This window comes from Egretta garzetta, unplaced genomic scaffold, assembly GCF_000687185.1.
Source record: "Egretta garzetta isolate BGI_Z169 unplaced genomic scaffold, ASM68718v1 scaffold183, whole genome shotgun sequence".
In the NCBI taxonomy this organism is placed as follows: domain Eukaryota; kingdom Metazoa; phylum Chordata; class Aves; order Pelecaniformes; family Ardeidae; genus Egretta; species Egretta garzetta.
The window spans coordinates 109,965-120,802 of record NW_009259232.1 but is presented as its reverse complement, the minus strand read 5'-3'; the positions used below and the strand labels follow the sequence as shown (position 1 = coordinate 120,802).

Below are 10,838 nucleotides of genomic sequence, written 5' to 3'. Positions count from 1 at the left end.
GGCCGGGCCCGGGCCGCCCGAAGGGAAGCTGGCCTGAGGCTGCCGCGGGGGAAAGGGGTGTGGGTGCCCGGGTCTCCTGTGCCCCCCTTGCCTGGGGGGGCGGGCGGCGGGGCGTGGGGCCGCTTGCCTCCCATGGGAGAGCCCCCCTCTGAGGGGCTGCGAAGGCCCGCGCCTACTCGTGTCGCTCTCCGCTTGAGTTGTTGAAGTAAAATGAATAAGCAAACTGCGACGTCTGCACGGGGTGGTGTCGCAAAGAGGTTAATAAAGTAAAACCACTTAATGTTCTCACCTTGTCTTTGGTTTGCCTGCGGTCAGCCCGCAGCCTCCGTCCCATGGGAGAGCCCCCCTCTGAGGGGCTGCGAAGGCCCGCGCCTACTCGTGTCGCTCTCCGCTTGAGTTGTTGAAGTAAAATGAATAAGCAAACTGCGACGTCTGCACGGGGTGGTGTCGCAAAGAGGTTAATAAAGTAAAACCACTTAATGTTCTCACCTTGTCTTTGGTTTGCCTGCGGTCAGCCCGCAGCCTCCGCCCCGCTGGTCCCAAGGACGGAAACGTGGCGCAGATGGAAAGCGGAGAAAGCAGAACGAGTCAGAATCGTCCGGTTTTGATGAAAACAAGTACAGGTCTTCTGACAACAGGCTGGACAGGTAGGCAGTGCTTCCAATAGAAACAACTCTCCGCTCTTTCGCTCCTCAGGAGCTGTTGAACTGACTGCTGTACTCAATTTTTCAAGCCCTAGCTATTTATATATCACTCGTTAACCATAAATAGCTGGTCTTAAAGGAGGGAAAAGAATCAAGTGCAGTGTTCCTGTTTTGGAGTCGCTTCTTAAGAAACAACATTTTTCATTCTTATGGCTTGAATTACATTCTTCATCATTTTCTGTCCTATTTCATGCTTGCTTACTGCCATTTATCATGAAGCAGGAACAGTACCAGCCGGTTATGTTTGTTTGTGGATATAGGCTGTGCGTACTGTTATGGTAAAGTTAAAAGTCATCTGCCTTCATATTTCTGAAGGCAGTACAGAGTCTTGAGAAGCTGTGTCTAACTATGCCAGCCCATGTGCGGCGGGGTCCTCTTCTGAGGTCACTTGCTCTGTTCATACTGCTGCTTTGCTCCCTTCCTTACCATTTCCCAGCAGAGGTAAACTTCAGTTTAGTGAAAGTGTCTTATTTTATATCGCTTTCTATGTCTGAGCCATTTATGTCATGGTCCCTTTAATCCCTTTTATCGGTGGGAGTTGTGGCCTGCAGCCCAGTTGATTGAATCGAGATTAGAAATCTAGTATGAGATGAGTTGTGCTCTATAACTACCCATTTTTCTTTGCTGATAATAAGTGGGGAAGACCTCGGTCAGCGTCTCAAAAGACAATGTCCAGAGTAAATGAAATTAATTTCAGGAAGCGTGTTTGAACAGGAGTGCAAAGATGAAACTTTACAGATTGCTTCATTGGTTTCAACCTAAATAGGCAATGCTTTTGTGTGTCTTCCAATATTGAACTGAACAGACATACATTCTGGTTTAGTTTGGATTCAGCTCTGGTTCAAGTTGTTCTCTTCCTGCACCAAAACTACTTTTTGTTTATGCCAATTCAACATTGTCAAAATAAAATCTTAAAATGGGAAGAGGCTCGGGATGGAGGCTGGGTCATACAACAGATTCAGTCGGGGCAGGGAGGGAAGTACAGCCTTGGTTTTCTGCACCTCTGGCAGAGTTTGAGCACCATTTACAGTCCTATCGCAGCACCAGAGCTTCTCACCAAGCATGAAATGGCATGTGGGGATGAGGGTCTGAAGAAAGACCGCTAAGCTTTGTATGTCTGGTGCCAGTACTGTCACAGAGCAAATTAATTGAGAGAAAAAGCTGTAGACCCTGCCACATTCTCCCTAATTCTCTGTGTACACAGCACAGGTATAGAATCAAACAAGTATAAAAAGGTATGACAGAGCATTGAGGAAAAAGCTCAGACGGTGGGAGTGACCATCTGCTTCTGGGATTGTGCTGTTCTCTGCCGTGGGAGAGCAGTAATTGAACATGGCCTGCCTTTTCTGCAAAATTAGAAATCAATATAAGCAAATGCTAAAAATCCTTGGAGGTTGGGCAAATATTTGCAGAGGCACCTCTACTGTTTGCTATGGATTTTTACTTTTTCTGAGTTGGTAACTGGGTTTCATCTAAAAAGAACTTTTAGTTTGAACTTAACAAAAACTTTAAAGTAGTGCAAGCTGATTTCTGAGCTGGGAGCAGGGAGGGAGTTGGAACTGGTTTTAGCACAGATGGATCTAATTCCCTGACTTAAGGGATGTCTTTGCGCAGAATCCTGGTAAGTCTCCAGAGCATTTCCAGATCTACTGAAAAAGCTCTGGTCTGTAGGATATGGTTTTGAGTTTGTACTTGAGGAAAATTGGTCATCAGGAGGACAGAAACTGGAAAACATACTCCATAATCTGTTGCTGTCTGGGAAGGGATATAAGCTTATTCCCCTGCAACACTGAATCTGCTCATGATGCTAATGGGCTACAATAAAGTTGTTCAATACCAATTTGCAAAGTCATAGAAAATCTTGGTTTACTAGCTAAAAGGGTTTTTTGTGCCTTTGCCTTCTCTAGCAGGTATATTTTTACATGGAGAAACTCCTAATGCTATCGTGTCTTTTTAATTAATTAGCTGTACGGTTGAATTCCGTGTCCTAACTTTTGGTTCTTAAATAGCTAATGAGTCTGCAATCATGAAAGAATAAATATTTGTTAACTCGTTTAGCGGAGTGAAAAAAAGTGAGTAAATGAGTAAAATTGGTGTTTCATATACTGTTTTCTGGTGAAGGACACCAGATTAAGTTACTGGAAGTGTAGGCTAGATTACATGCTACAGTGGTATGTTTCTATAGATAACTACATAAACTTTTTAAAAAAAAAAAAACCCAAACCACACGACCTCAAGGTGGAACTCTCAACTGATGCTTGATTTTACAACGGTGACATTTTAATAGAGCAATGCAAGATTTTCACAGCCATTGTGAGTACTATAATTTAATATATTAAATAGCTATCAAACAGTGAATGGGGGAGATGCTGGGGGTGGGAAATACAATAGAATAAAATTTTAATGTAGAGTCTTTTCTTTATTTCTAGTTTTACAACACCAGAAGGCCCTGGACCCCTTTCCCGGTGTTCAGATTGGGGAACTGCAGTGGAAGAAGATGAAATGAGGACCAATGTTAACAAAGAAATTGCAAGGTACCCATGGCTGTTTAAGATGAAGCGGGGAAAGGAGAGGAAATGGTAGTTGTCTTGTAACTTCACCATTGCAGTAAAATCAGCCCAACCTTAGCTTCCTGTCTGCTGCTTTTAGGTCAGTTTTGGCTGAAGTCCTGCAGGAATGACACAGCGTACTGTCTGGAGAGTTGATGTGTATCACTATCTCCCTTTTGGAAGAAACCTTTCCTGAATCTATTAAATTGAATTACTTTGATTGTCTTTTCACTAATTCCTGGTTTTGCCTATCATTGCTATAAAAAAATTTTTAGGGAAAAGACTTAGGAAAAGAAAGTTCTCAGGTTTTATTTTTTTTTTTTTTTTAGAGGTAAACTGAAACATTCATTCCAGAGTGGAAAGCTGTTTACAGTGTCTGGGTTGACTTTAAGACTGCCGCTTAGCTGGGAAGTAAAATCAACTGGGAGCTGTGACAGTGCAGCCTTACATGTTCTGCATATGTCTATTCTTAATACTGATTTTTGAACTCTTACAGATACAGAAGGAAACTGCTGATAAATGAATTTTCAAGAGAAAGGAAGTCCTCCTCTGGAAGGTAGGTTAAATTTCTAGCTTAGCTGAGGAAAATCCTGACAATAGGTCTGAACTTTCACATGTACCATGTTGCTTCTGAAAATGATCAGTTCAAAAGAATTCATCTTAAGTCTGCTCTAATGTCGTAGATCAGTAACATCCCAAGCATTCATTTAAAAAGTTTTAACATGTTTCTTTATAATCTTCTACATGTGGTTTTGGTTTTGAGTATTGTTTGTTTTCTAGTAGTCCCAAATCTACGATGTTTTTTCTTTAGTTCCGATTCAAAGGAGTCCACTGTGACTGTAGAACTTGAGACAGATGAAGTGGTTTTGATGAGAAGACAAAAACAGATAAACTATGGAAAAAACACAATTGCCTATGATAGATACATTAAAGAAGTTCCTAGGTAAGTTGCTTTTGTTTCTGGAAAATTAAATGTTCGATTGTAAGTCATACCTGTTCTTTATGAGCATATTAATGCACTAAACTCGGTATTTGAGACATATTCAAATAGAAAGCACCTACAAATTAAACTTTGAGATGTTTTTTAACAGGTAAGTGACACTAACAATCAAATGAGACGTGGATTACTTTTTTACTAGTCAGCACATGAGGAATATCCCTTCAGACTTTCTCATGCTGCAGAAATGGAAGTGAAAGTTCTTTTGGTTTTGCTTGTCAACTAGAAGAAATGAAACTGCTTTTTGCAGACAATTTTCTCATTAGTAAACTAAAAGACAACATGGACTACAGTTGCACTTAAGCTTAGAATATGTTACATTCAGAAATTTCATACTGAAGTTTTCAGACCTATGATTGATAATCCATGGTGTTTTTTCATTTGACTCTACAGAAAAACGAAAACGTTCACATGGAGCTGACAGCTTTTCACTTGAGTGCTGGAATTGTGCAGTAGTGTTTTCTCAAATAATATAATCACTTAGAATTTGCTGCATTGTAATGAGTGTGTAGCAGGCAATCAGTCTTAACTTTTAAAACTGTTATGTCTGTGTGAAAAACACTAATGAATTTTTCATGTCTAATATCTGAATAGATGCCATCGTATACCAGGAGTTCATCCCAGAACTCCAAATAAATTTAAGAAGTACAGCCGTAGGTCATGGGACCAGCAAATTAAACTATGGAAAGTTGCGCTGCATTCCTGGGATCCACCTACTGAAGAAGGATGTGATCTACAAGAAATGTATGTATACGGTATTCCAGATACCTTTATAGAAAATAATATATAAAATCTTACGTTTTAAAAAAAAAAAAAAACCAAACCAAAACCAAATCCACAAACTAGCATACCCCTTTTTTGAGACAAGTTGGTGATTGCTGAATATTTTCATTAGCTACTTTCATTAGTGATATTTAGTTCCTTCTCTGTCAAAATATGTAATAGCTTTCTGGACCTAGTTGGTGGGACTAGACTTACTCCATGTCCTTGCAAGGGCATACATATATATCCCTCGCTTCTTTAATGTATGTCCACTGGGCAAAATCAGAACTCATTCTGCAGTGCTCTCTAAAAGAAAATGCCACACCATCGAGGCAAGCTAATTGTTTCAGAGCTGTCTGCAGGTTAATCTGTGGTAGAAGCAGTGCTGGAGAGTTCTTTCAAATTAACACATCTCATGAATATTGAGCTTGGACCAATACAATGCACAAGAACCTGCCTCACAGTCTTCTCGCTTGCTAGTTCAAGAACAGTCTCATAAATTCTTGTTTCTTGAGCAGAGAGAAGGAAAGAAGTACTTGTAAAATCATCTCAAGGTACTGTTAGATTAAAAGCATGGCCACGAGTGTTTACAGCCTAAGCAATCGTGGTATTCTCCTCTAGAAGATGTAGTGTAATACAGCTAGTTATTTTGCTCTATAGAAAGCAATAAAGCTGATCAGGGAACATCCAAATTAAAGCTGGGACTAGAGAGGGAAGGGGACACAGATGTAACTAATTCCTCAGGAAACAGTTTTGCAGTAATAAACTACTGTTTTTCCCTAACAGTGATACTGATTTTTAAACCTGATATGGAGCAATGGGATTCAAAAGCAAAGGCTTACTTTTAGCTTCCTTTTACTTGTAATTGACATGAGGGGAGGTGGCATTTTGGCCTGAAGCCTGCTGTATATGTTGGTGTTGAAATACTAGTCTGTCTTCAGATGCTGGGGCCTAGTTCTGTGTATAGTGAATATTAAATCTTATGTTGCAAAACAAATTGATGAAAACCTTGTCTGGAAAAAAAATATTCCTTGCTTTTCCATAACATCTGTCATTGTTTGTATCAAGGCATTGTTTGAGTGTTGGGCATTTGTCTTTGACAAGTTGCAGTATTCAGTCTCAAGGCTTTAACTTAGTCGCTGGCCGTTTTGGCTGTGTTGAGTTGACCTGCTGCTCTGTTTGGTCTCTGCAGTTGCTGCCACTGTCCCTATAATCTCTGTAGGTGTCTCTGCTCTTGGTCGGCCATCATTTTCACAACTGCACCTACAAAGTGTAACTTACTCCTAAAAAAACTGAATTTGTTTTAAGCTGTATGCTTTTTAATTATTTTACAGTAGTCCTGTTGACCTTGGTGAGATGGAGACAGAATCTGTCGGAAGCAATTCTACTGAATCTCAAACAAGCTGTCAAGATAATGATGTAAGCATATCTGTCATTTGCTTAAATTTATTTGTTAATAATTGGTCCGTTACTTGGAATTGGATCGAGTAGGCTGAATACATGAGAAATTCCATCATCTGCTGTGTTTAGGGACTGTTTATAAAGCTGAGCCTTCTTTGAATTGAGACATTTTCCCAGCTATAGCCAGCATCTGTCTGCAGCCTGAGTTCAGAGAGTTGGAACTTAAGTGACCATCTCAAATGACAGATATCTCACTTTTCATAGCCTGTAAAAGAAAATGTGGCTGTTCAAAGCATGCCAGTTATGAACTGTGATTTACAGTGAAAATACTACTTTAGATTGCAATACCTAATGTTGAAATAGACTGTAATTGTCTTGGCACACTCAGACTTTGAAGTAGGCTCTTTTTACATCTAGAAAGCATTTAGTACAGCTGAGCAGTAACCTTCAGTAAAGATCTAGCAATGTTTTTCTTCCTGGAGTTGTTTCTCTGGTGAATATTGAATCTGTGTAATGTTCAAATGAATGCATATATAGATCCTTAAAACATTTCTTGGAAATCTTAGAATGTGGTTGAATGGGCAGAAGCCTTCATTGAAATCTCTTAAATCTTAAGGACTAGTCTTGGGTTTTTGTACAGCCTGTGAAGTGTTTGTAAGCCTCTCTTATAGGGTGGTCTAAACAAATTACAGAAGCTTAAATGAATTATTGCATAACTAAGCCTGTATTTAACTGGTCTTTATTAACTGACTTTGTATTCCAGGATACCTGTTCTGGCACTCCCACCAAAGTTAGACATGTTGACTATCAAGGAGAAGGTACATTTGACTTGGAAGCGTGTTTGAGTGAACCACTTAAAGATTTCGATACTGTGAGTTAAACAGTCTTGTGCAAACTGTTTTAGTGGAAGTTTCTTTTAAATGTGAGAGATTAGCTTGATTCATAAACTTCTAATAGTAAGAAAGCTTAAGGAAAGTTGAAGACTGTTCTCTAAGTTGTGGTTGGTCTGCATATTCTCAGGACCAAACTTATGTGAAAATACAGTTAAGTTGTGTGACTTCTTCTTTTTAACTTTTAATTTATGTATATCAGATTTTTTTATAAAACCTTTCAATAGAATGGAATAGCCAAAGGCAATGCTATCCTGAAGTAATTATAAATTGTTCAGCAAGATCTTACTGGGTTTTTTTTCTTCATGTGTCTATAATTTCAGTTGTCTACCTGCAGATCAAGAGCAAAGTAGGGAGAGGTTTTTGAGCATCTGTATGTTGCCTTGCTTTTCCATCTGACTTTACTACAAGGATCTGACTTGGAAGTAATACCAAAAAAGTAAAACAAAGGCAGATTCTTTTTTATTTGCAAAAATGTTTGTGATTGGAAATTAAATACTCTCAAAAATTGGAGGTCAGTATGGTAAAGCCCAGGCAATAATGCCTTAAGAAGCAGTAGCCTGAATTTGAAATTTGTAAATAGTCATGAGTCATATATTAATGCAGTCAAGAAAACAATGTGAGGTAAAGTGCTTGATTCCTTTTAATTTGCTGGTTTTTAAATGTAAAACTGTTGTAAATTATAACACTGTACAGATTTTCTGCTGAAAGCAGTTAATGTTTCCATTACTTTTGTATGGGATATTGCTGGAAAATAAATGGAATTACATTTACTTACGACTCTTCAACTTCATTTCCTACTAGTGGTATTCTGGGAATAACAAAATGCAGGAAAGTACTGAAAGCCATGTATCTGAGACTGATGCTAGTATATGTGTGTGTTAGCACCTTCCTCTGAGGTAGACCTTAAAAACTATTTGTGTGCAGGCCACTGGGGTGAATTTAAGACTTAGTTGTAATGGGTAAGCCTGTTGTTGACCTTTTGCAGATTCCTTGGAAGCAGATCTTCAGTAGATGTCCATTATCTGGTTACCAAGTTCTCTAGAAGAACTGCTAGAAGAGCTTGGTGGATACTTCAATCTTGTTTACTATACAGGACCTTTTGTTAAAGTCACCTCACCTGTTTTTTTTCTCTAAAATGGAATTTCTGGGTGTTGGTGTTACAGGCTCAATGCAGACACTTCAACTTTTCAACTTGAGTATCCTAGCTGTAAGCAATATTATTAACCATCCAATTTGTTGGGCACTCTCAAAATCTGGTAGCTTGATATGATGGGGAAACTTCCAAGAGGAAGCAGTGGCGTAGGGATAAGGATGGAGCTACGCTCTGGTGTTAAGGAGACTGCCTTCCTAGCATGTATTTTTTCCAGAGAAGGGAGCAAAGTCATAGCCCTCTCTGCCCTCCCCAGATTGCTTTTCTGATGGCACATTTTCTGACCACGTTGTCCCTGGTTGTTCTACAGTGTTTTTGTGTAATACCTAATTGTAGCTTGAGCCACAATTTGTTTTGGAGCTTTTTTCCTGTATCCCCTTCAATAAAAATGGTCTTAAGGTCAAGCCAAACTCTTCCATGTCTAACCAGAATCATATGATGCCTTTACTTAAGGCTTCTATATAAAGGCTAAAAGTGGTTTAAACTAAACTTCCCAGGTAGTACAGTAACTGTTCTGAGTGTCTCAGTTTTTAACTTTGATGATAGGCCCAACAGACAATTGCATATGAAGCTATTTGAGAACACTATTTCAAGTCGTGGCTGCTTACTGCTAGGGTTTTTAATGGCTAATGCATCTAATTTGAGTCAGCCACTTAAAGCTCAACGCGGTTGTGTCTGTGCCACTTGACCAACAGTAACTGATAGTAGTAAGCTGTTTTCATAAGAGTGGTTTTTTGAGGATACGTGTGTTACTTTTGAATGTTTTAAAGGTTAGTAGTGAGTAGCATGAAGCAAAGAACAAAACCATTCATGTCTTAAAAAAGCTACGAATAGTTCATGCAGCTGAACACCAGCCTAGAATAAAGTATTAGTGTTAAATGATGTGTCTCTACCCAGTGTGAAATGAGTACGGCGAGATTTTTGTAGAAAACTGCATATTGCATACCTGGAAACCAGTATTCTGTGTCAACTTGATTCTGTCTTCATAACCTTGAAGCGCAGGTTAGTAGCTGACACTTAGGTGTGTCACCGTTTGCATGTTATCGGGAGTCACCAGGTGCTTGGGCTGCTTACACACTTGCTGTAGCGAGGCGTAATACCCAAACTGTCCAGTTTGGTGGCGTTACACTGGAACGGCTATGCAGTGAGTTAGGTGATCAGTGAACTGGCCTTCTAGTCATGCTATTCCTCACCTCAGGGTACATCTAAATTTTGCACATATAAAGTGGCAGAACTTTTCAAGGGCACACCAGGCTGATGAGGATATCTTAAATGAACTTAAGTCTTGATGTACTAACAGATAGACGTAATCTGCTCTCCTGAGGAACACCAGCCATAAAATGCCACCTTGAATAATCCCGGAGTGAATCAGTACCTTTAATCCTTTATGTGGATTGGACTCCCTATTCTGGAAGAGAAACAAGTAGATGAGATTTTTTTTTAAGAGCGGGCAGGGGGTAGTGGCGTATTAATCTGTACCTGAGTATCAGAACAGCCAGTAGAATGATTTCTTTTTTTTTTTTTTTGAGAAGTTTTTCTACACCACTGTAGCTAGCCACACAGGTTGGATCAGTGGGATGTTCAGAAGATTGTTTAGAGGCTTCCAAAGGGTGAGGTTACTTACATCTGTTTTCTTAGTAAGAATATTGAACCCAATAAATGTCCACTGAGACAGCTAAAGGAAATGTATGCATTTCAGAGCTTATTGTACAATAATTTGTTACTCTGCTAGTCTGAAAAATGTCCATGTCTGAAAATCACTATTTATTAGGTTTTTTTCCATAACTTCACAAAAAATATTCCAGAAAGCATCAAGGCATGGTAACTGAGACTGTTAATACTGTTCTTAGTGAGAAGATAATACATGAGCAAATACTATAAAAAAGAAGAAGAAAAAAAAGCCTTCCACAATGTTTTTAAGTAATTTGGGTTCTTAAGACAGTCCTTAGGATTTTATGACTTGTGTTCTTTGGAATCTGTATTGGAGGAGGAAACATAGGAGACTTTCTCTGACTAAAAGATCCAGGTATGAAGGAATGTGAGGAAAACATTGTGAAGAACCATAATACCTATGCAGCGTTGAAAGGTAACGGGCAAAGAACTGAGACTAGTACTTTTCTGTTATGATGGAATGTACAACAAATACTTCTACTTTGGCAAACAGAGTAAGCTCTCAGTGGTTAGTCCATAAATTTACATATAATTCGAGACAAAGCTAACTAACCTGCTACTACTCGACCAAGACTTTCAGCACAGGCCTTGGGGTACGATCACCTCGCTCTCAGCGTTGTGTGCAACCTGCCCTCTGAGCAACGCTCCCTGAGCATTGCACTTGCATACAAAACTGCCTGCCCTGTTGAGATTAACGTTGCTTTTCACTGT

General features: G+C 39.4%; 1 protein-coding gene across 1 annotated transcript; it reads left to right on the top strand.

The window, feature by feature from the left end:
• Positions 1 to 480: 480 nt before the first annotated feature.
• LOC104123582 (stem-loop binding protein) lies at positions 481 to 8,004 on the top strand (the record flags this gene model as incomplete). The annotated part of the gene is made up of 7 exons (XM_035891443.1): positions 481 to 647; positions 3,134 to 3,238; positions 3,750 to 3,809; positions 4,065 to 4,196; positions 4,845 to 4,994; positions 6,347 to 6,431; positions 7,177 to 8,004. Coding segments are annotated over 7 exons (816 nt in total), but the record flags the coding sequence as incomplete, so codon positions are not given.
• Between the last annotated feature and the right edge of the window lie 2,834 nt (positions 8,005 to 10,838).